Genomic DNA, 24,918 nt, shown 5'->3' with positions numbered 1-24,918 from the left:
ACAGTTGGTTGGCTCTTGATATGGCGACTTGGACCCCATCTTTCGATTTGTTTTGCAACATGGCTTGCTTCATCCAACCCTCTAGACGGTTGTTCAAAGATTGTAAATCTGCATTGCGTAGGTTAATGCCAGAACTAATGTTCTTCATCGTTTATTTGCAGGGATGATTATTGTCTCTTCAAAGACTGACATGACGACAATGTTTACGGTGTCTTTTTTCCTATTGTTGATTCAGTGCATATTTTTGACGAATGGCGTACAATCAAAGAAGAAGAAAACCAACTTTGTTTTCGTTGTAATTTTATTTTAATTGTTCGTCATTTTGTGTCTTGATGTATTCCAGTTGTATGGACCGTTGTTTTTCTTGACAATTACTATTAAAAGTACCATCTTTACCTACCGGAGGGGTAAGTTGACCAGTCTTGTATTTCACCAGCAATCTGAAACTGATCCCTGGTCTAGCCAAACTACTTATCAGCGTTTACAAATTCAGCTTGAATTTATCCACCAGTTCAGGTCAAATTAGGAGACAGAAATGTCAACGCGGAGGGGGGGAGAGAGAGAGAGAGAGAGACGAGGCTGACCGTTGACGGTTGACCTTTGCTTGTTAACAGAGAGGGAAACGCGCGCCATCGTTCATCGCTCCTAAACATTCTTCTCTCCCAGATACGGTGGCATCCACCGACGCCATGGCCGCGGCTTCTCCTCCCCTCCTCCCCGTCTCCGTCCTCCCGGCGGCCACCGCCGCGACCGCCACCATCGTCCTCCCCGTTCCGGACACCTCCTCGGCGGCCGACCAGCGCGCCTACCTCGCCCGCCTCCTCGACTCCGCCAAGCGCTCCCTCTCCGGCGCGCGCCCGTGGGCGGAGCTCCTCCACCGCGCGGCGCTCAGCCGCCCGGACTCCCTCGCCGACGCCACCGCCCGCGTCCGCAGGAACCTCGCCTACTTCCGCGTCAACTACGCCCTCCTCGTCGCGCTCTCCCTCGCCGCCTCCCTCCTCGCGCACCCGTTCGCGCTCGCCGCCCTGCTCGCGCTCCTCGCCGCCTGGTGCGCGCTCTACCTCCTCCGCCCCGCCGACGCGCCCCCGCTCGCGGCCTTTGGGAAGACCTTCTCCGAGAGGGAGACGCTGGGCGGGCTCCTGGCGGCGTCGGCGTTCGTCGTCTTCGTGACCTCCGTCGGGTCCATCGTCTTCTCCGCCCTCGCGGCCGGCGCCGCGCTCGCCTGCGCGCACGGCGCGTTCCGGGTGCCCGAGGAACAGCTCTTCCTCGACGACGACCTGCAGCCTGGCGCTGGAGGAAGAGCGGGCTCCTCCGTCGACCTGCTCTCCTTCTTCACCAACGCCGCCGGAGGAGGAGGCGGGCGCGGCTGAGGCGCCCCACGTCATTCCGTCGACTGATTCATTCTTGAGAAATACTTCATCGGTTCTAAATTACTTGTCGAAGGAATTGATGTATCTAGACGTATTTTAATTCTAGATACATCTAACTTTATCCTTTTGCGACAACTAATTCCGAACCGAGCGAGCATACGAGACACCATATGTGTTGCTAGTTAGCTACACCTACGTACACTAAATGAATTTTTTAATTACATTTAGGATTTTATACGATTCAAAAGATTTTTATAGGAAATTTGGAGAAACAAAATATTTATGAATTATTTCTCTGTGGATTGTTTGATACCTAGAATTGAATTATATATGATATTTTTCTAAGAATTTATTTGCATTGTGTTTCTAGGAAATGTTTCATCTATTCAAAACTCATGAAATGAATTATTGGTTTCTCATATGGTGTAAGGGCATCCAACGGTGACGCTCAAACCGCCCGCATATGTTGAGAGTGCACTGTTCGGAACACGAAAGCAGTTCAACACGGTCCTATATCGATCAGCAGAGCAGTCTAAACGTGTTTTCTTTCGCAACCCGGAGAGAAATGTGAAGGGCTTTGTGGGTGATCGGACAACTGCCACACCCTGCCCACCCAAACCCGCTCCCTCGCCTTTCTCGCGCTTTCTATCCCACGCGGTGCGCCGCTTACCGCGTCACATTCATGTCAGCCCAGAGCATGCAACAGTCGGCATTGATGCCCGCGATTTGACAGAGCGGGAGGGCAGCGCAGATGGACGCGAACTATCACTGTCGGCATTGAACCGGCGCACCGGCCAAGAGAGCGCCGCCCGCTGCTCGCCCGGCTGAACACGCCTCCTCGCCGCATTTAAACGGTAACAGACTGCCCACCTTCCTCCATTAAGACCCGCACTTGTGCTGAGAAAATTACTCCGGCCACACGTCCGTTTGCGAGCCACCCGTCATTAAACAGAAAGACTGTTGGCTCCACCCCCCACCCCCCGCTATTTAAATGATGGCAGATGTCGGGTGAAAATCGCATCACACTCCGCTCTTCTTCATTGCACACCATTTTCTCCACAAGCTCCATGGCATCCGACCAGCATGAAGCCGGTGTCTTGCCTGCTCGCATGCCATTGTCCTCCCCTTCCTCCCCCTCCGGCTGAAGCACATCACAGGGGTTCCACTCCGATGAGCGGCACTGCCATCGTCGACCCCTGCCTAGGCTTCACAGATGTGAGACCCTTTGCCACTCCGATAAGCGGCGCAGCCGAACATAGGGAAGATATGGGGAAAGAATATACCTCTGGGGCTCACGGCAGTCCGACGAGCGGGCTGTCAAACATGAAGAAGACAAAGGGATCCGCTGCGGGAATGGAGCTCCGTGCGGTCGGAGGTGCATATAGTTTTAGCTATTTTAGTTAAAATATGTCCAAAATGTAACGAATTTCGTATGGTCTATATGAAATTCACTGTGTTTACATGAATTTTATTCGGTTCGTTGAAAAAGTGTTTGCAATGTGTATGGATAGCGTCGGACGTCGTTCTCCCATGTCCGTGTCCGCGGACAGACACGGAAGAAAAATTTACGGGTCGATGTTGAAAATGCTCTAATCTACTACCCCTATAAAAGCACGAAAGGGCGGAGAACCAAATCATCCATCAAACCATGCTGATCTATGGTCCAAATCGGCTTGTGGCATTAAACATGTTTGACACTGTAATACCCACCACTGCCATTGGTTATAACCATGTTTGTTTAGCTCCTGCGGAAAAAAAAAAAGGCATCCCGATCCCCTCTGCATCGTCACGCCCGCCCACGATCTCCTATTACTCTCGCAAACCATTAGGTAGTTTCGCCCCCACCAGCCCCTTCCCGCACCACCACCCTTCTCTCCCGCTTGCGTGGTCTTTGCCCCGCCCAAACCTCCCACATGGTCTTCATGCTCATGGCCGCCGCCTGGCCCGCCTCTGGAAACCGGCACCATCACGCGGCCAAATCTTCGGCTCCATCCCCTGCATCGCTGCCTTGCTTTGCTCCAAGAACGGCGGCCCCATGTCCCTGCTAGCGTCCATGACTCAACACCCTACACCCTGTCACCGGAGTAGGAGAGGACTTGCTCGAACATGGCAATCCCGGGCCTGTGCCTGCACTCTACACCACCCCTCTGCTCCGGTCACTTCAGCAAGCGACGCCACGGACGGAACCGAGCAGGGGCTTCTCCATCGCGCTGACAAAAGAGAGGTGATCGTCGAGGAGTTCTTCTGACGCGCTGCACGTAGAAACAAATCAATGTAAGCATCAGACCCTCACATGTGCTTTCTGATGTCCAATTATTTGTGTTGTCGTCGGCGTATCCCGGTAAGATCAGCAATACGATGCATCCCATTCTTGGTTACGTTTCTTACTTCATCTGATAAGACCAGAGTAATTTATGAAATAAACTAACGCTTCTGCCGCACGGCGTTGACAGTTTTCAGAATCATGAAACAAATTAACGCTTTGTCTGTTCAATCCAAGTCGGGACGCGAGCCGCCACGCCGCCCGTGCATGTGCACTACGCACCGCGATTAGCCGCCTCTGAGCCTCGTGTAGCGCGCCGTCGTCATCAGCGGCGGCGCCAGGTGATCCCGACGGGAGTGGGAGGATCTACAGCGTCCGTCCTCACTGTTCTTGGTGCTTCTCTGGCGCTCAGTGTGGTCCTGTCCTGCGCGCTGTTCTACATCGTCGGCCAGAAAAGCGAGTCTGGTCCGTCCGGGAGAAGCAGGAAAAACCTACAGGCCAGAAAAACGAGCATACAACTTGTGATGCAATTTTGAGGTCTGTAGGTTTACGTGGTTCTGATCTGATTGTTGCATTTTTCGTTCTGTTTCTATTCTTCAGTGAAAGATCTAAATGTAATCTTTTATATGTCCTTCATGTTTTGTCCGACACAGCCTTGTTAGTATAATTGTTACGCCGTGTTGTGCCATAGTGATTTGTCTATAACTGAATTCAAAATGATCTCAAAGTTGGCAGGTGCGAGTGCCTGCGATATTCTCTGGTTGCAGTTTCTCCAACGCTGAATGTTTAGAGCATCTCTAACAGGCGCGGCAAAAGGCGCGCCCGCGTGGTAAAGTTTGGTTTTAGCGCGCACCGGCTGGTTCCGCGCGCTCCAGTGGTGGCGGGAACTTACCGCGCGCGGGAAACGTTTGCGCGCGCGGGAGAAAGCGGCACGCGGCGTGGTAGATTTGGCGTGCCGCTTCGCGCGCGCCTATAAAATCCCGGGCTCGCCACGCACCCTCCCCTCGCAACCTCGCCGCTTTCCGCGCCACCACCACGCCACCATGCCGCCGCGCCGCTGGGGTTCTTCGGGCTACCGCGGCATCCGCGAGCGCCCCAACGGCTGGTACTCCGCCGAGATCCGGTCCGGCAACGTCCGGCTCGGCCTCGGGTCGTTCCGGAGCACGTACAAGGTGGCACTTGGAGAGGCCCCAGTCGCAGATGAACTTCTGGGATGTCTTCACGCGTGAGCAGGCGCAGCGCGTCGCCCCTCCGCCGCGTCTCATCACCGACATGGACTGTGCCGACCATGCTCGGCGGCAGCGCCGCCTCCTCATCGCCGAGGAGGACGAGTGAGCCATGGCGGAGTGGCGCTGTCGCCACCCGGAGGACGTCGCCGACGAGCGTGCCTACTGGGCGGAGAGGACGGCAAGGCGCCGCGCGGAGCGGGCGGACCGGCATTGGCGAATGCGCAGTGCGATATCGTTGAAGCAGGTGGGAGGTCGATCTTCACGTCAGACGATGAACGTTGGGACGACATATGGCTCGATACCTCGGACAACACCGACGAGGATGATGATGGTGATGATGCTAGCGACTTGGGGTAGTTTCTATCTATGTATGCCGTAGTAGTTTCTATCTAGTTGCACCGTAGTTCTATCTATATATGCTTTCGAACTATCTATCTAGTTGCACCGATGTAAAATACCTTTGTATCTTTTTTATCTATGCAATTTAAAAAATATTGTAGAATGAGCGCGCGCTGCATTTTTATGCTGGAGCTGCGCGCGCTGCTTTTTAGCGAGGTTGCTGGAGCCAGCGCTGCGCGCCGCGCCAAACCAGGCGATGGACGCGTGGCAAAGCAGTTTTTAGCGCGCGGCGCGTTCGGCGCCTGTTAGAGATGCTCTTAGTCTCTTGAGACTCCAGATTGCCTTCACTTGGACGAACTTGAGCTAGCGGCTGTCGCAACATCGGTCGTCTCCTCCTATACCTGGCCATGGGAAGCCCGGCCTGGCCAGCCCGACCCGGCCCGAAAAAGCCCGACCCAGCCCGGCCCGACGCTGCTCCTGGGCCAGGCTCGGGCCTAGATTTTGAGCCCGATGGCCGAGCCAGGCCGGGCCCGTTGTTTTTGCACTTTTCTGAAGGTCGGGCCGGGCCGGCCGGAGCCCGATGGGCCTTTACGTGTTCGGGCCAGGCTCGGGCCCAGAAAACAAGCCCGATGGCCAGGCCGGGCCGGGCCTGGGCCTGGGTTTTCTGCGTCGGGCTTGGCTAGGCCCGGCCTGAGGTATGGCCAGGTATAGACTCCTCCCTTTCCAACCGTTGGTAATTTACGGATGCTTCCTGACTTCTATTATCAGTTTAAAAAATATGCAAGTATTCACTTGCAATGTTGGCCAGTTTAAATATGTCTGTTCAATACCCATTTATACTTCCACACGGTTTTAGACTCTTGATAAAATCACGTTAGCTGCAACGTGATTCTTTCTGTAGCTTGTCTTTCACACTTGGAAACAACAGAATAGAAAATAGAATTATGTGTTTTATACATTCAATTAACCTTTTTTGTCTTATTATCCTTTGTATTTAACCATTTGCAATTTTTTATTCTTGCATTGCTTCTGTTATAGTACTATTTCTGCTATATACTTTCAATTAACTGTTTCGAAATTATGAGCTTTCTATTATTTTTTAGTAGTCCATATTGTACCCATGGCATGTCGAGTGTACATGGCATGTGATAGAGATATATGGAAATTGCAATTCTTTAGTGTCATATATTTATAAAATCATGGTTCCCATGCCTGGTCAGGGTTGAGGCTCCTTCGAATTTTTTCTTCTCATATGTTAAAGCTTATATTGACAGTTGTGCTTTAAAACACAGATCAACAAGAATTATCCAAATGCACATCCATTTGCGTCAGGGGATTGTTCCTCGATTGAGGACCAAACGAACTCATCTGCCAATGGGAATGCAGAAAGTAGCCATACTCACAAAATTGAAAAGAAAAGTAGTCAACCATGGTATAGGAAGAAAGCAAAATTCCTCGCGAAACTTCGTGTCGCCCGACAACAAAAGAAGTCTAAAGTTCTAGGTAGTGTTAACCACGCCCAGGTAGCACGTTCAGATGCTTCTTCTTCAATAGGCCTGAACCGTCGATACCGAGGATGACCGCCGTGGTCGTCCATGAATCCTGAACCACAGTCACCGGGGATGGCTGCCAGTTTGGTATGGTGATCAAGGAGGTCCTTCGCAGGCAAGGCGCTCATGGGTAGTCCACCACTGGTGCCCTTGTGATTTGCTTCATTGGTATTTCGTAAGCAGAAGAACTGTTTTTACTATCATAATTTTCATCCTTGCCTGATTTTTTGAGCAGTACTTAAGCTTATATTCCGTCTGTACTCATGTTAATTGTGATGATATTAAGGTTGTGATAATGTACTTTTTTTTTTGAATATTTACTGTGGAGCAAGGACCACAACCCTTTATTAATAAATAAAAGAGTTAACCACTGTACGAGCAGAACAGTCAGTCTCAAGTCCAGAAGTTAGAAGGAACCTACATTATACCTACCTATATTTATATGAGGGTGTTGACACAAGCTAAGAGCTGTTGTTTGATACTATCTCTAGGCCTATGCGCTAGAAGATGAATATCATGTACAAATTTACATTTCCAGGTAGCAAAAGAAGCACGCTCTCCCCTGAAAGTTCTTCCATTCCTTAATATCCAAATGTTCCAAGCTGCCATGAGCATAAACTCAAAGAAGAAAGGATGCCCAAACCTTGATCTTGCTTGATATATGCATTGCTGGACATCAGAGCCATGGGTCCTGTCAATCTGAAGGTAATTCCAAACCCTGCGGCTAAAATTAATTACATTGAAAAAACAGATGGGTCCTATCTTCATGGACGTATGCGTTACATATAACACAGAGATTATCGTCACTTGGGGACCTCCGGTGCCTTCTCACTAGCATGTCTTTGGTGTTGAGCCTGTCAAAAAACAGTAACCACGCAAAAACCTTTATTTTCATTGTACATCTACTTTTCCATAACCATTTACATGATTGGATCATAGGAAGTTGAGGGTATAATGTACATTTTATCCCGCGGGCATATACTTCCTCCGTTCCTAAATATAAGTCTTTTTAGATATTTCAATATGGAGTACATACGGATGTATATAGACGTAGTTTAGACTATAGATTCACTCTCCATGTGTATATTTAGGAACAGAGGGAGTATATATATAAGTCGAAAGAACAATCAACAGCAGCGCAAGAACAATGAGAATAAACCCGGGAAGTTAAATTCAATGCCTTTGTACATTAAAAAGTTCTTTTTTCTTGATTATAGCTTTTCTAAAACTTCAAGTATAAATTTGTTTGTAATATTTTTGACTTCTATGATTGGACCATTTTATCTATATATGTGATTTTTCACGTGCAAGCTTACTAACTTGAAAACACGGTTTCAGACGTTCCATGCTATCTTGAAAAGTATGGTACCATGTCATATGATGAACGTTACCATGACTGTTTTTTCTTGTTGTCATCTTCTTACAGTACCATCGAGAACTGCCAATATATGATACGAGACATGCTGGCAAGGGGTATTTGATAGAAGTAGATGTATCTCTGAAAAGAGCATTAACCGAGCCGTGCATTGCACGTGCAAGCTTATTAGTCAATCAAAGTGCAAACAACCCATCTATAATTCGAATGAACATGACGTGTAATCGTAATTTTTTTAACACAGTATAGACGCAAGCGCTCATAACGCATATACTCACCCCTATAAACGCACGCACGCACACCTATCCCTATGAGCGAGGAATAATACTTGAACCTTGGTGGGTTCGTTATACCACTGTTCCTTTAACCATCCAACTGCAGGTTGGTTCGCGTGTAATTGTAATCCTCACTTATTCTATTCTTACTTTTAATCAAAGATGCACCTAATTTTGATTTGTTATACATTTACAAAATTCACTTTGGCACACGGGAGTATGCCGCCGTACCGCTCCATGCTCGAGCTAGCAAGATGGTGGCGTGGCGCCTGCTTGGCGTTACGGGGCCAGGGCGGCGCGCCGCTGTTTGCTCCTGCATGATGGATAGATATGCCACGCGCGCACGGCGCCTCGTCCTCTCGCCGTCGCCATCCATGACCCGCCGCTCCAGAGCTCCGTCCGTTCTCCCTCTCCACCGCAGTACGTGGTTTGGAGCCACGTATATATGGCCCACGCGCTCCCGCACCGGCCGCATCGGCGACAACCTGAATCAGTGAACACCAAGAACAAGAGAGGCGAGAGATGAAGGTGCTGGTCGCGCTGGACGACAGCGGCGGGAGCCACCACGCGCTAGACTGGGTGCTCCGCTGCCTCTTCCCCGCCGGCGACCAGCCGGCGACGGAGGAGGCCCGGCATGAGCTGGTGCTCGTCCACGCCCTGGAGCCGCTCCACCACGCCATGTGCCCGGTCGGCGGGCCAGGTGAGTGACGACCAGCATCACGGCACGCCTCGCGCGACGTTGCTGCACACCAGCGGCGCTGATATGAATATGATTGACCACGCATGCACGCAGGGTCCGCGGTGTACGGCGCGCCGGCGATCATGCAGTCGGTGCGAGCGGCGCGCAAGGAGAGCGCACGCAGCCTGCTCGACAGGGCCAAGCGGGTCTGTCACACAAGAGGGGTATGTGAGTCACGCCATCGGTGCGCGTGAGTGAGGTAATTAACCGATGATCAACTTAAACCGTGGCTGCTGCGCAGGTGAGCGCGGCGGCGGTGCTGGTGGAGGGGGAGTCCAGGGAGGCGCTGTGCCGCGCCGCGGAGGACGCGGGCGCCGGCGCCGGCCTGCTCGTCGTGGGCAGCCGCGGGCTCGGCGCCGTCGGGAGGTACGTACGTCTGCCCGTCTCACGAGTGATCGCAACTAGCTCTACCCATGCATGTGCTCATTCTTTTGGTTGCAGGGCGTTCCAGGGGAGCGTGAGCGACTACTGCGCGCACCACGCGAGCTGCCCGGTCATGGTTGTCCCGCCGCCGCCCGTCGATAAGGATGGTCAGCGGACGAGGTCATCTCCAATCAGATGCCAGTCACCATGTTTTCAACAGGGGTGCTTAATGGCCGAATGATCGTCGCGCGTTTGTCATCGGGGCTTTTCATTTCACTGCCCCGTATGCCTACGATCGATGTTCTAGCTTGGTGTCAACGGATCGAGTAGCGTTCACTAATAAAAAAATCACCATGATCAATGTCAACCCCGCTGCTACAGAGTACAGACACTATGAGAAAAACATTTGTTGTCTCGTGTTTCGCCGTAAGCCGAGTGTAATTTGTCGGCCGCTCGGCCTATATCAATGTAAACCGGGTACAAACCCTAAAACACACGCAAAGGAGGGGGCCTCGGCTTACAGCGCTGCACGGCGAAGGAGGGATCAGAAACTATTGATCATACTTCTGAATTTCTCCCAGCCTGCTTCTTCGTCATATCAATTTCAAACTGAGTTCAATACATTAGAAGCGGTTTCAGTAAACCTCACAGTCTCTTCCTAATGTGGATTAATCAAGAGTAGCAACATACTCCTTCAGGTATGGACAATCCCCAGATATACCAACCGACAAGGAAGAATGCTCCTGAACAGTAACTGTATGTCTGTATCCCTTTTTTTTAGGTAACCATGACTCGATTAACAATAAAGCGACTCCGGAAATTCGATGTGGCAATTGGCTGAACTGTATGTCCATCAATCAGCAACTGAACTACCGAAATTGCAGCCAACCACTGAAGGAAACGGAGGCTGAAGAGCCTTTCTGAAGGTGCTGTAGTGTTTCAGGCTAAAACATGGCAGTTTGTCAAAATAGACAGCTTTGTTCTTTTTTCTGTTGGTCGGAAAAGGCTTGGGTTGTTAGAGCTGTCTGCACACTTGTCTGTCAACTCAAGCAACCTAACAGAAAGCATTTCCTGCAGATAACAAAGGTTTCTGCAAGAAGTAACCGTTTGATAAGGACTTCACCTGTAACATCACATGGTTGAAATTATTGCCAGAAGAGAAAAAAAGTATGACCCTTTCTCACATGAAAGAAACTGAAGTTATAATGAATTTAGTTGTTCGCCTGTTCGAAGTCTGGCAAGACTTTGACGATATTTCTCAGGTTATTTTTAGATAAAATAAATGCAGCGAATGCAGACCAAAACACACGAATAAATTGTCCCGAATTTTTTTGTAAAAGCATGAATAGATCGTCGAAGTTCCCAACTCTCAAGCTATCACCATCCTTTTCCTTAAACCCACCTGCTAATGTTGCATTTTGCCAAGCCGAGTGCTCTCAGCTCTGAATTCTGTTTGATGAAAAGAGGTGCGCTGTTATTTTTTTTTTGGAAAAGGAGGCTTGCCCCCGGCCTCTGCATCGGAACGATGAAAAGAGGTGCACTGTTACTGGATCAATCCAAATGTTAGAATAAATCACTATCTAGGTGGCTGTAGAATCTTGTTCTTTCCGTCGTACCTTCCCTAGCTCGCCTTATATACTCGGTCCGAGTGGTTGGCATGGCCGAATAGGAGATGGTCTTCCTTATCTTTGCTGGACTTGCGGGGTCCGGATGCCGTATCCTCGTCAACTGTGCACTACTCATCAACAAGATTTTGTTCGCTAATAAACCGCAATGTACTCAAATTGTAATTGTGTGGACCGCTGCAACGAGTCAATGCAAATGCTTTCTACCTTATTGATGTTGAGGTTTTAGCAACAAAGCTCCAGTAAAGCACTATCTTCAAGTGATGCCGTGTGGTCTAGCTTACTCAAAGGCATGACGGTACTGACAGCCATATGCAACTCCCTGAACCAATTCTAGCACTCCCATGCAAGTTTGGTGGATCATTTAAGTTTGGCCCATCACAAAAGCAGTGATCATTGTATCAAGCTTTGCAACAAATATGACAATCTGTTAAACTTGATGGCGCCATTGCTTCGATTATTTCAATCAAGAAGTTTAAGCTGCCTTTTAGTTTGGTCATTGATCAGTGCCTCTGGTGTTTAAAATCTAAAATCACTGGACGACTGATGTTTGCCATGTGGTCACCATCTGCTTGCTGGTTCCCAACACTACTGCATCATAATTTGCATTCAGCTATCTGAGCTCACCACCACACCAATTCAATCAATCATTTACACTACCTCACTCAATGTTGCTTGCCCAAGACCTTCCACATATTTTGACCCTCGCAACTTTGTCAATTGTTCAGGATACATAACATGCCCGACGATTATGGTACACCAAGTTAGGACACAGATTTGCTGGCAGTTAGAGGTTGAAGAAAATGGTTCTGGGCCATGCAATACATGCACCAACATGTGAAACATCCTTTCAGTTTAAAGGACGAGGAGTGGGGTGCCAGGGAGTTGTTACATGCACCAAATTATCACCTAAGCAATACCCTAGAATATTTGTGGATCTTTTCCACCAAGAAAATCACTTTTTAATGGAAATAGCATGTTCCTTCCATGTCAAGATTGATGCTTTTCTTGACATTTTGACTTTAAATTGCCTTGAATTGCAAGAAACCAGCTGAAGCAAAAGGGGGTTGGGTGTTTTCCTTTCCTACTGAAGCTATGAACAGTACTTTCACTTGCATATGTGGTGGTTGGCACTTGCCAGCCAATCACAGCTCTTCGGAAGTGAATCATTTGATGTGACCTTTTGCAATTCTTCAACATTCTGAAACATAGATGATCTAGTTACCCAGTCAGAATTACTTTACTGATAAGTAACAATATTTAAGTATAATTCATTGAGCCAAATCCACAATTCATGATGCGGCACATTTAGAACCAATCGATGCCCTTTGTCACTAGTTACTAGTCCCTCTGTAAAGAAATATAAGACTTTTTACATCACTAAGTATTTGCTGATGTACATTTAGTAGTACAAGCAACAGAAGAACACCATCTAGATGTACATTTTTTACCTAACAAACGGTGAATTCATAGCATGAACAAACCCAACAACTCCTGCCAAACCAAAGATCAATTAACCTAGCAGTAAGTACCCACGGTTAGCTAGTTAGTTATGCCATAAAAGCATGGATGCAAAGAGGAAGATTCATTTAAATAGTCAAAAAGAAGGGGAAAAGTAAAGGTGTAGAACAGACAACCCTTTGTTGTCATGGGGGGCCTTGGATTCGGAAAGGTTTCTTGCTGGAACAGATTTCTGAATCAAGCCTGACATTGGCTGTAAACAACATGAAACGAAAGCTAAGGATCCTTTAATTGTTGATTAATCACGACGTACTATGTGGGGGTGGGAGTGTGGGACTAGTGGCTCCACTGGGAATCAGAATAATTGGAAGGAAGCTTGACACAATTTGAGACTGATTAATAATACAGATGAAAGCAACCTCTAGCTCACAACCGCCTTTGTTTAATCCTACTACTTAGCAAAGCAGAGATCGTTATCACTTATCACAGTCAATATGGCACTCATCGCTAGCTGATCTCGGAAGGGTAGCTCTTATGATGGAGTTGAGTAGGTCTCATCATCCTCTGAGAAAGGCTTAACTTGTGATGGAAGCATCATCACAGGTTTACTAAAGCTAACCGCGCCGACTTAACATTCCACCACATTGATCGGTAGGTAAGCCAAAAGAAGCAGAGTTGGCCAAAAAGAAAAATTACTGCTCGTTTGAGCAATTTTAACATGGTCATTTAACATGATCAACCCACTGGTTCTTTTGCTTTCCAATTCCAACCACAGAAACAAGTGGACTGCCTGCCTGCCTGCCTGCCTGCCCCTATATAAGGGGAGCTGGTCCCTTGCATGAATTGCATTGCATTGCACACAAATCAAGCGCCAGTGAGCAGGAGGGAGCAGAGCAGTGTTTGGTCAGGATGTCGAGTTCAGTCTGCTCCCTGTCGCTCCTTGGCCTTGCTGCCGCTCTTCTTCTCTGCTGCTCCCGGCCTGCGACCGCTAAGGAGCAACGCCACGAGTTCGTGGTGAGTAATGCGCAGTCGGTCTCTTCCCTTGTTGACGCAGATTCACTAATGGCTGGCGGCTCAGAATTCTGATGGACGTTGCTGGTGCATATTATGTATGTATGCAGATCCAGGAGGCGGCGGTGACGAGGCTGTGCAACTCGCGGAGCATCGTGACGGCAAACGGGCAGTTCCCCGGGCCGGCGGTGGAGTTGAACGAGGGCGACTCCCTCGTCGTCAGCGTCGTCAACAACGCCACCTACAACGTCACCATCCACTGGTACGTACTACCTCTCATCATATACTATATGAAAAAGCATGCATGCATGATCAGTAATGGCAATTGCTGATCAATGGAGGCAATGGATGGCGTGCAGGCACGGCGTGCGGCAGATGCGGACGGGGTGGTCGGACGGGCCGGAGTTCGTGACGCAGTGCCCGATCCGGCCGGGGGGCAGCTACACGTACCGCTTCACGGTGGCCGGGCAGGAGGGCACGCTGTGGTGGCACGCGCACAGCTCCTGGCTCAGGGCCACCGTCTACGGCGCGCTCATCATCCGCCCGCGCGACCCCGTCCCCTACCCCTTCGACTTCCACGGCGAGCTCGCCCCCATCATGCTCGGTACGCACGCACGCACGCAGATTATTTTCCTCTCCGTGTCAATACGTTGTTGCACTTTACAAGTTTTTGCACCAGATATTGCAATTGCGTAATACTCGGAACGGAGGGAGTAGCTTTCATTTCACTAGCGCGTGTCGATCAAGTCCTCGGCACAATGATAGCATTGCCCCCTTTACACCAGGACCTAGTGCACAGCATAGCATGGCCGATGCTCGATTCTGCGTTTGACGCGGTGTCGTACAATTGGCGTGTGTCGTCTTCTATTTCTAGTTGATGAAGGCTACTGTGGCATGAAGGACCGACTTAATGTGAACGTTTCTTTATGGCAATTTCTTTATAAACACATGGCAAATTCTAGCAAACAAAGGATTTACTGCAAAATTTGTTGTGTTCACTTGAAGGAATTGACATATTCCAGATAACATAAGTTGCCGTAAAGGACGTATGTTTTATCATGCTCCTTCAGCCGACGTTCGCTGAATAGCATTACGGTTCTTGAAATAGGCAGTGATGCTCACACACATAAACTAGTTATACATAGTACTAGTGTATAAATACAAGTAGTAGTAGTGGACTCTTGAAATGACAGAAAGGAATTTAGATGGATCCCGTGCAGTGCATTGTTCCAAAGTAGCGAAATTAGGAGGGGCTTTGCTTTTCCCGCGTGTTAGCGGCTGTCATCATTCCCATGCATGCATGCTTTCGGTTGGTTGGCTGTTGGCGCCACCTGCTTACCCCAGAGTCAAACCTCCAGGATTGCATGTGCAATTTAGCACCGAAATTTATACTATCACGTCGGTCCAAGACGAACGAAAACCATGCATGCATGACCCATGACAAAGAAAAAAAATTGGATAGCTACTACCATGGAGCAAGATCATTGTGCATGTATGCATGTATGTGAGATCCTTCTTTACTCATGGCATGCACATGCTAGCTAGGAAACATGTGCATATATATCTCACTCTTGGTCTTGGAACCAAATATACTTGCTTCAGCCTTAAGAAATTCAGATACTAGCGCCTTTCTAGCTTCCAAAGATATTCAGACAAATCAAAGGAGGATGCATGCATCATCATGAAAATGTTCCATGTCTGGTTGGCCGAGCCTCTTATACATTATTTCCTTAAAAGGAATTCTAAAGAGAGAAAGCATGCATAAAGGCCAGTTTCAACATGTTCTAATGTTCTCTCGAAACGGGTTTGAAAGAAAAATAATCTTTGGAGAAGTACTTTTAATAGTAGAGCCAAGTGCTGGCTATATCTTGTTGTAATGTTATTTCTAGCAAGTCTAAATAGCCAACATGTAATTGCATTCAAGAAGAGCTCCTTGAAAGTTTGAGTCCGTAATTGCATAGATTCGCAATAAACAAAGTCTGTAATTGCATAATAATCAAAATGGCTGTCATTTATTTCATAATTTGGCTGATTATTTTGGTTGTTGCGTGTGTGGCCGACATGGAACAATAGGCCTAACATGTAGTACAGCATGCCTAAAAAAACATGTGGTACAGCATGCTAGCCAATTGACTTTTTTCCCCTTTTAGTATTTTCAGCTGTTCAATATGTGGAGTGGTACGCCTTCTTCCTATATGAATGAGAGAGATATTTTCTCTATTATTTTCCACTACTATTGTTTAAGAGGAAAAAAGAAGAGCTAGATAGATAGTACAGTACCGTTTTCTGCAACTAATAATCTGGCTGCATGCGCGCAGGTGAGTGGTGGGACATGAACCCCATCGACGTCATCCGCACCGCCACGCGCACCGGTGCAGCTCCCAACGTCTCCGACGCCATCACCGTCAACGGCCAACCCGGCGACCTCTACAGCTGCTCCTCCCAAGACACGACCGTGTTCCCGGTCAAGTCCGGCGAGACCAACCTGTTGCGCTTCATCAACGCCGCGCTCAACACCGAGCTCTTCGTCTCCCTCGCCGGCCACACCATGACCGTCGTGGGCGCCGACGCCTCCTACCTCAAGCCGTACAACACCACTGTCATCGTGCTCGGGCCCGGCCAGACCACGGACGTCCTCGTCACCTTCGACCAGCCGCCGGGCCGGTACTACCTCGCCGCCCGCGCCTACGCCAGCGCGCAGGGTGTGCCCTTCGACAACACCACCACCACCGCCATCTTCGACTACGGCGCCGGTGGCACGGCGAGCCCGGCGATGCCGACCCTCCCAGCGTACAATGACACGGCCACGGTCACCACGTTCACAACGAGCCTGCGCAACCTCCACTCGGTGGGCCTCCCCTCGGCGGTCGACGAGGACCTTTTCTTCACCGTCGGCGTCGGCCTCTTCAACTGCTCCAGCGGACAGAACTGCGGCGGCCCCAACAACACGCGGTTCGCGGCGAGCATCAACAACGCCTCCTTCGTTCTCCCCTCCACCGTCTCCATCCTCCAGGCACACTACCAGGGCGATGCCGCCGCCACCGGCGTCTTCACCACCGACTTCCCCGCCAACCCGCCGGTGCAGTTCGACTACACGGCGCAGAATGTGAGCCGCGCGCTCTGGCAGCCCGTGCCAGGCACCAAGGTGTACAAGCTCAAGTACGGCTCCGTGGTGCAGATCGTGCTCCAGGGCACCAACATCTTCGCCGGGGAGAACCACCCTATCCACACCCATGGCTACGACTTCTTCATCCTCGCTGAGGGCTTCGGCAACTTCGATGCCGCTACCGACACCGCAAAGTTCAACCTCGACGACCCACCAATGAGGAACACGGTGGGCGTCCCGCTGAATGGGTGGGCTGTCATCCGGTTCGTCGCCGACAACCCCGGGGTGTGGCTGATGCACTGCCATCTGGATGTGCACATCACCTGGGGCCTCGCCATGGCCTTCCTGGTCGAGGATGGAGTAGGAGAGCTGCAGTCCCTGGGGGCACCCCCACCAGACCTGCCAATTTGCTGAAGAAATCAAAGTCTTTTTTTTTTTGCTCAGTTCTACTGATTATTTGGGGCAATGTACCATTCTCACATTTGTTGCCGCGTTCTAGTTATTTACATTCGATTCATTACGAAATATCTTCAATGTAATTCAGATACTTTTCAGTCAGAAAAATGTTATTCAGATACTGTTGAACACTAGAGGAACACTTGCAGTTAGAATTTCCTGCATCATGAGATCCAATCGTACACTGAAATCAATCTTAGTGCCAAATAAAGTACAACTATCATTTACCACTGCACTGCGTTGAAGTACACAACCACCAGCCACACAACATTTCTAAAGGAGAAATGGTGTCGGTCTGCAAAAAGATCTGCCTGGCTACTACTTGGCTAGCTGTACAATAAGCATTTCTTTCTGATAAAAGCACAGATCATTAGGCGCCACATGCCCACAGGGCAAGACTGCATTGAACATAACTCCAGGCTCCACAGACTTGTAGATGGGTCAAGCCACAAATTTCAGGCAGCGAGTGTCATTGTGTATGACTTGGCAGCGGCAAGAACAGAACCGTGTTCCACACCTGGGGCATGTGTAATTTGAAGAATTCCCACAAACAGAGCAGTAATGGCGACGGGATGAAGTGCTCGGTGGACCCACAGCAGCCCTCAGATATGTTGGGACATGAGGTGGCAAGGCCTCCAGATTTGCCTGCAACAGTTCAGGGGTAAAAATCTTCTAAGTCCCTAGTTACCATCAAGAAAGATACTCCCTCCGTCCCATAAAATAAGAGCGTTTTTTACACTAGTGTAGTGTCAAAAACGCTCTTATATTATTGGACGGAGGGTGTATATGTCAAGAAAGAAATTTGCACCACAATTTCCTAGTTCCCATCCAACCCGTCTATTCTACTCACCTCTTGTAAAGCATCCATGAAAGATCTTACCGCCCTTTTCTCCAAAGCTTTTCCTTGCCTTGTCTTGCGTTTCATGTTCTTTGATTGCTTCTTTTGCATCAAAACTACACAAGGCCAAGTAAGAAACAAAATAAAATTAGCACTTACATCGTATAGTTTTTAAAAAAATTCTTTTCGCATGCACTGTCTCAAAAGCTAGCAGCATACACAACTTTTCAGTATGTTAAAAAAATACTCCCTCAGTGTTAATAATACTCCCTCGGTTTCAAAATAAATGAAGTTCTAGGTTTATCCTAACTTCCTAAGTCAAACTCCATTAAGTTTGAGAGAGTCTATATACAAATATATCAACATCTTGAGTACCAAATTTGCTTCATTAGATTCATTGTGAAGTAATTTTCATATTATATATACTTGATATTGTAGATCTTTGCAATTTTTGTCATAGACATGGCCAGACATAAAATAGTTCAATCCTAGAACTTCAATTATTTTAGAATGGAGGGAGTGATTCTACACCGAAATGCTAAATCAGCATGGTGATTGTAATGATTTACATTCAAACCATGATGCTCAATAGTGAGACAATCTAACAGGGCATGCATGACAGGGGTTAATAATTCAATCCACCCGTGCATAACTTGGGCTCTTATATTCTTATCAAATGCATTAGATGCACATGGCAACCCAAAAAAAATCAGGATGGTGTTACAAAGATCGATTTAATTATATAGTTCATCATTCTCTTTGCAAGAAACGGAAACAGAATGTGTTTCCTCTTCTGTAAAATTTATGTACGTGAATGTGTTATCTCTGATACTAGAAGCAATACCAATACCTGAGGTACAGGCACAAAGCCATTTTGCTATTTATACTAGGAGTAGATTGCAAAGTTTGTTTATGTACACACTGCATTGCAACTCCCTTGAAACTTCAGAAAACCACAGAAGAGAATAATGCCCCCTGAAAATAATAGAGAAAGGAACCAACCATGGTCCTCCTCATCTGTAGATCCATACTCATCATCGTTGAGATCCACCACCTCAACCCCAGCATTATCACTCTCAAGCGCATCAAGACGAGCCAAAGCAGCCTACATGGCATTACAGATATGAAGACACATAATTTAGTGAAACTGACATAAGGAGTAGCATCTAAACTGACAAGACGCACAGCAATTTGCAGGAACTAGCAGTAACTAGTGATCTTAAATCAACGACAGACTGCCTAAGAAACAAAAAAACAGGCGAATCAACAAAGATTGTTTTCTTTAAGAGTTCTGCTAGGGTTGAAGCCGTTTGAAGTTGAAACCACCACATTGATCAGAAGCAGCGAGCTTCCCCTCGGTGGTAAGGCGAAGCCGAATTCAGTAGAGAAATGAATGAGCACCGCTTGCTGATATGGAGGTTCCACGGGTGAAAGTGGAATCCAAGGAGGTAGGAATTGTTACCTGAGCGCGGTTGTCGGAGCTGGAGAGGGCAGAGGCCATGCGCGAGGCCATCCGCCGCGTCCGCGAGCTCGTGCGGCGGAAGGGCCCCGAGTTCTCCTCCTCCCCGTCCATCTTGGGCACCCGGCGCGCGGCGACGGCGGACGGCGGTCGGCGGCGGTGGCGCGGGGGAGGAGATGTGGGACTGGCTTGAGGGATCGATTTGGGCCCTGTCGTTCCGAGGGAGTTCGTGATCCAGCCCTCAGTCAGGCAGGCTATTCCCTATTTGCCGCTCGTTGCAGCAAAATGCCGGCGAAACATGGGCCAGCCCATTTTGCTACAAAGGGTTTATATCGGTTTAGGGAGTTTTCTAAAAAAAACGCTTTAGGTAATGGGAACCTTGTTCCTGCCAGGTTTATGTCACTTCCATTTTATTTATTTTATCTTACTTGTATTCATGTGTGATTTCAACAATTCTTTTAATTCCAAACCATGTTGTTATTTCTTTAATTATTTAGATTTAAACATTTGTTGTAATTAAGAGGATTATTGTATTGTATGATGTTAAAGAATTAATAAATTTGATTTATATTGCTGTTTTATTTAAATCATATTGTTCAAAATCATGATTTTGCCTATCTAACTAAAACGGATTTACGGTATGATTTTGCCTATCTAACTAAAACAGATTTACGGTACCGCGCGGGGTCAAGCGGAGTACTGCAGTACGGGTTTGCGGCATCTGTTCCACTTGAAGTCTCATGATACCACAAATCTGTTTTAGGGAGAGCTGCAAATTGGTTTTGCGGGGCGGAAATATACAGCATCTGCTAGAGTTGCTCTAAGCAATAGCTGCTATCCTTTGTTCCAGAAAGAATATATTTAACATAGCACTGTTAGATCGCCAAAAAAATAAGCACTATTAAGATCCATGGGATGAACATGAACTCCACACTAGCTAGCAACAGCCTCGCTGGAAGGTAGAGAAAAACCACGAAGTGGATAGCCTTTCAGAATTGGCGACCAGGCCACCGTGACCCGCAGCTTACACGACCCAACATCAAGCATGCCATGGCTTCTGCCAGCCTCCAATGGTGCAAAGGACGTCTCAGCCTCCACGACCTTCTCACCACCACGAGACAACAGAGCACAAACCATGAGCCGCCCAGACCTTTCAACAGAGACAACACGGCGCGAGAGTTCCATCTTGCCGCTGTCGCCAGCGACGGCCTCTTTCTCGCCTGAATCGAGCAGCAAGACTTTCATGTGGGGCACATTGGCAGTACATGCAGTTAACTGGCCGTGGAACCCTTGCGGCCATGACCCCTCGACCACCTCGACTGCGATGGTGGCCTCGGCGCAAGCGACGATGATACCATATGCCAGCTCCAGTGTGCTGAGCTTACTTCTGTAGCATCTGGTGCCCACAAGCGATTTGGATGGCGATTGACGGATATTGCAGCGGCTGATCAGGAGGCTTAGATCTCTGTCCTCTGAACAGGTAGCGCCCTTAACTTTTAGAATGGCCTCAAAGTACACAGACGGATGCCCCTCGTGCACAACAGCACGAGCAGGACCTGTAAGAACCAAATGTTGACCCTGCATGCAACACCATCAATCAAATTAAGTAAATAACAATGCTCCTATGGAACACATCTATTGAAGTAATAAGCGATTAGCCATGGATTATTAATCCGTTCATCAAGTGGAACTTAACTACAATGACTCGAACTGAAATGGGTGGAAGATGGCCAGAAGAAACTACAGGAAGACAATTTGAGAAGCGCAAATAAATTGGGTTGCGTCGACAAGAATATTTAAACTAGCTATTCAAACTAAAAGTAAACTGAAGCCGAAACTAGGTAAACAGTAAACAACACAATATTCAAAACATCACAAAATGGTTTATCGATGTGAAGTGCATACCATGAATGATGTTAGTTGCTGGCAGAGAATAATAGCCTAAGGTTTTAGGGTACGTTTGGTTTACAACCAACGGTGACCCTACCAAAAAATGGGTTGGCCCATAAGATTTGGTCATTGCTTGGATCGGTGCCAAATATTTGGCATGCCCAGCCAGCCCAGGTAGCTCCCATGTAAATTTTGCCAACTCGCAGGCGCTCCAGGGGCGCAGAAAATGCTCGCCAAAAACTGGGAGTGTTGCCCTCGCATGCTTTTCATTGTGTTTGGTGATTATCCAACACAATTAGTGTGGCAGGTTAAATGGCTGGGAAAATCACGCACGTACGTTGTACTACCAGACCTCTGGATCGATTAATCCCGTGTAGAGGCCGGTAACCAATCCTGCTTAACCAAATAACAACCCAAAGTACCAAACACTAGCTAGTATTCCCCAAGTTATCCCAGTTTCAACAAAAGACCGTGGATCAAAATACTATACTATGGCGACGACTTTGTCTTAGTTCAGTAAAGGATGTCAGCATTATTTCCACGGACACATGTGATGCGCAGTGTGTACTTTTACACGTCCGTTTTTCACTTGGCACATTGTAGTTAATTAAGTGTGTTCTTAACAGGTGTCCCTTCTTTTTAATTAAAACTTAATTGCAATCACACTAAACACTGATCAATCCTAGTTACCAAAGTGTGCCAAGTTAGTTGGATGTAAACCAAATGGAAGCTTACTGATTTCGCCAAAGAAAATGTCAGTATAATGGATCTAAACCAAACAAGATCAACTTACCAAAAAATTGGTCATGCCCTAGCATTGGTCATGCAAAAAAATTGGTGCAGCTAATTGGGGCACAAACCAAACACACCCTTAGTAACACAGAAAAATGATAGTTGTTGTGGTTCAGATGTGCAAAACGCATATCTTTTGTATTTACTCAATGCAAACATTTGAGCTGGTTGTGATGGTGAGCCTGGCAATCGACCTCCCCACGATCGAACATATGTTTCTGGTTGGTGGTGCCATCTCCCCACGATTTTCGTCATTTACTTTAAGGTTTGCAAATTATGTCATATGATGAGTTTACTGTTTCCTATTTCCTATATGGCGCAAGATGCTTTGCCTTGTCTAACTAAAATATAGTATTCATGGGCATTAAATTTGTATAGAGACGGATGTGTGACATGATTAGGCATCTTTCTATATTCCCGTATAACGTGCAGGCATTCAGATATGAAAACACTACTGGCAAGTCATACTTACAATTCATAATACACTGTCAAGGTAAATTGCCAAATTTCAGACAGTAACGCCAGAAACTATCAAACAGAAATGAGAACAACGTTAGTCTCAAACAGATTGAGGGACACAAATGTCTGCTAATGCACTGTGCCATGTAGAAGGCCTATGATTCTTAAGGTCAGGGTCAGGTAAAAAGTGCAAAGACTTTTCCATATGGCTCACTGGATCCCTCTATAACTGAACTACACGCATCTGTCCCCAAGTCTGGATGTGCTTACACTTGATCCACTTCCGGATGGGTCTCACCGGCCTTAGAATGAGACCCGGTCTCATAGATTTTTTTACCAAGTTGGCATCCAAAGCATAAATTCAAACTCATTCACCAACGAATGGAAGATGCAAATACAGTTTATGGAAGAATCAACTTAAGTCAACATACAAAAACAAGGTTGAATGTCACACATGCTTATATGTGATATGATGTACATGAACATGCTGGTTGCTTGTATTTAGCCTCTTTTTAATTTATACATTAGCAATGTTCAATGGATTTTCCTAAACCAAATATCTGTGTGTTGTACTTTCCCATGTTGAACTTTTCTTATTCACATGTTTATGTTCATTGGCAAGCTTTTAGTCTGCTACAAGGTGGTTACTTATATGTGTTCTGTGGTCAGCATTGTGATATTATTAATACTCACTCCGATATGTGTTCTGCGGTTAGCTTTGTACTTAAGCAGCGACAAGCAAATAATAATATGGATCGGAGGGAGTAGCAAAGATTGCATTACACATGACAGGAAGGACCAAATATATAACCTGTTGGGTGAGGGTTTGGCAGTTGTCCCTTGACCGGTTAAAGATAATATTGCGATTATGATCCAGGTCGTCGCGCATGGCGATCATGCCAAATACATCGAGGGGCCACTGTAAACCGCCAGTTATTTCCGTGACCTTGACTGAGAAGATCTGCATGGTAGTCTGGTGGACAGTGAAATGAGGCATAGGATTGTCCGTGAAACACATGGCGGGGATCGACGCTGCATGTACAGGAGATTCAGATTCAGTAAAAGAACAAAATTGGCAGGAATCGACATAATCCAATCTACAGTTGTTGTCAGCTTCTAATAATCCTACAATACAATTGTCAATTATACATCTATATATCTACAGAATGTTAAAACTTGAAACCCAGCTTATGAACTTTGTAGGAACATCAATCGATCAAAACAGATAAAACAAAGAAGAAACGAAAGAGAAGTGCTCACTGGTGTCCTCGAAAGAGCCGTACTGTTTGGACCACTTCATGTCCCAGATCTGCCGGTACTTGTTGTAATCCTGTTCAGACTCGTCTTCTTGGTTCGGACCCGGCGGCGCCCGGGGCCTCTCCTCTTTTTCCCTTAGTCTCTCCGCGTGCATCTGCAGGGAGCGCTCGCGCGACAATATCTTCTCCCTCGCCATCTCTTCCTGCAGCAGCGCCGCCCGCTCCTGCTCCGTGAGCGCCTCCGGCACGATCGGCGCCACGCCGGAGTTCTCCTCGTTCCGCCTCGCCACCGCTCGCTTCAGCCTTCCCTCTTCGACCATCTTCGCTGAATCAACCGTCAATTGCATAAAAAACGACACCGCATTCGACGCCTTCTTTTTCCCCGCCCGCTTTCTCCCCGATTTCGCCGTCTCCATCAGACGCTCTCTCTTTCTTCCAGCCTCCATCGTCTCCGTCTCCATCTCACCAGCTCTCGCCAAGTTCGATTGTTCCCGTCGAACCCTACTTTCCCCAGGGTGGGGAAGAGGAAAGAAAACCTAGATTCAGGCGCCAGCCAGTTGGGTTCCGTCCGTTAGTTGAAGAGTTCAGGTGGACCAAACTCACACGTATAACGAATTATGTGACTCGGTTTATAATTTTCAGAGAAAACGTGACTCGGCATCTCGGCCCAGCCCGTTATGTTGACACCGGAAACAAACAAGAGCAACTAGTTAACGAGCGGTTCCGGAGCGCTCCGCGGGTGACAAGTGTCGCGCGTGGAGTGCTTCCGCGAGGAAAAACCAGCCGGCGCGGTTGGTTCTTGGTTTTTCCTTTTCGGTTTGTGGTTTTGTGTGTTTTACAGTTTAACCTTCCAACTACTAGAATTTTCTGATTTCTCCTTTCCGTGCGATAACACAAACAAAAATAACGGCCAACCGTGTCGGTTCTTTGTTTCCCTTTTTGCTCCCATTATATTTCCGGCGAATGGAGATTTATGGGTTAGTTACGAGCGGGGCTACCAACACTATCAAATGTGACCTTTCAAGTAAGGAAAAAACAGCAACGTTTTCACACACACGAAGA

General features: G+C 47.8%; 5 protein-coding genes across 6 annotated transcripts; 3 read left to right on the top strand and 2 right to left on the bottom strand.

The window, feature by feature from the left end:
* The first annotated feature begins 450 nt into the window (after positions 1–450).
* LOC123124616 (PRA1 family protein B2) lies at positions 451–1,718 on the top strand. Its single transcript, XM_044545204.1, has one exon. It carries the CDS (start codon positions 690–692, stop codon positions 1,368–1,370), a length of 681 nt encoding a protein of 226 aa, XP_044401139.1. The 5' UTR covers positions 451–689; the 3' UTR covers positions 1,371–1,718.
* A 7,049-nt stretch (positions 1,719–8,767) lies between these two features.
* LOC123124615 (universal stress protein YxiE) lies at positions 8,768–10,660 on the top strand. Of its 2 annotated transcripts, XR_006461170.1 has the most exons (5): positions 8,768–9,101; positions 9,195–9,304; positions 9,382–9,506; positions 9,582–10,201; positions 10,285–10,658. XR_006461170.1 is itself a non-coding variant. In XM_044545203.1 (4 exons), exons 1-4 carry the CDS (start codon positions 8,924–8,926, stop codon positions 9,742–9,744), a joined length of 576 nt encoding a protein of 191 aa, XP_044401138.1. In that variant the 5' UTR covers positions 8,768–8,923; the 3' UTR covers positions 9,745–10,660. The 2 variants fall into 2 exon arrangements, 1 of the variants encoding a protein (XP_044401138.1); XM_044545203.1 differs by having other exon boundaries at positions 9,582–10,660.
* Positions 10,661–13,442: 2,782 nt separating this feature from the next.
* On the top strand, positions 13,443–17,298 carry LOC123120487 (putative laccase-17). Its single transcript, XM_044540489.1, has 4 exons — positions 13,443–13,603; positions 13,711–13,862; positions 13,960–14,204; positions 15,919–17,298. The coding sequence occupies exons 1-4, from the start codon at positions 13,499–13,501 to the stop codon at positions 17,118–17,120; spliced, it is 1,704 nt and encodes a 567-aa protein (XP_044396424.1). The 5' UTR covers positions 13,443–13,498; the 3' UTR covers positions 17,121–17,298.
* LOC123120488 (SWR1 complex subunit 6) lies at positions 17,271–19,758 on the bottom strand. The gene is made up of 4 exons (XM_044540490.1): positions 19,463–19,758; positions 19,003–19,105; positions 18,013–18,116; positions 17,271–17,807 (listed from the first exon to the last, which is right to left on the bottom strand). Exons 1-4 carry the CDS (start codon positions 19,571–19,573, stop codon positions 17,604–17,606), a joined length of 522 nt encoding a protein of 173 aa, XP_044396425.1. The 5' UTR covers positions 19,574–19,758; the 3' UTR covers positions 17,271–17,603.
* A 522-nt stretch (positions 19,759–20,280) lies between these two features.
* LOC123120486 (uncharacterized) lies at positions 20,281–24,457 on the bottom strand. The gene is made up of 3 exons (XM_044540488.1): positions 23,861–24,457; positions 23,412–23,632; positions 20,281–21,037 (listed from the first exon to the last, which is right to left on the bottom strand). The coding sequence occupies exons 1-3, from the start codon at positions 24,315–24,317 to the stop codon at positions 20,393–20,395; spliced, it is 1,323 nt and encodes a 440-aa protein (XP_044396423.1). The 5' UTR covers positions 24,318–24,457; the 3' UTR covers positions 20,281–20,392.
* Between the last annotated feature and the right edge of the window lie 461 nt (positions 24,458–24,918).

This window comes from Triticum aestivum, chromosome 5D, assembly GCF_018294505.1.
Source record: "Triticum aestivum cultivar Chinese Spring chromosome 5D, IWGSC CS RefSeq v2.1, whole genome shotgun sequence".
Lineage (NCBI taxonomy): Eukaryota > Viridiplantae > Streptophyta > Magnoliopsida > Poales > Poaceae > Triticum > Triticum aestivum.
Note: the sequence above shows the minus strand (reverse complement) of the source record. Positions and strands in the feature narration are given on the sequence as shown.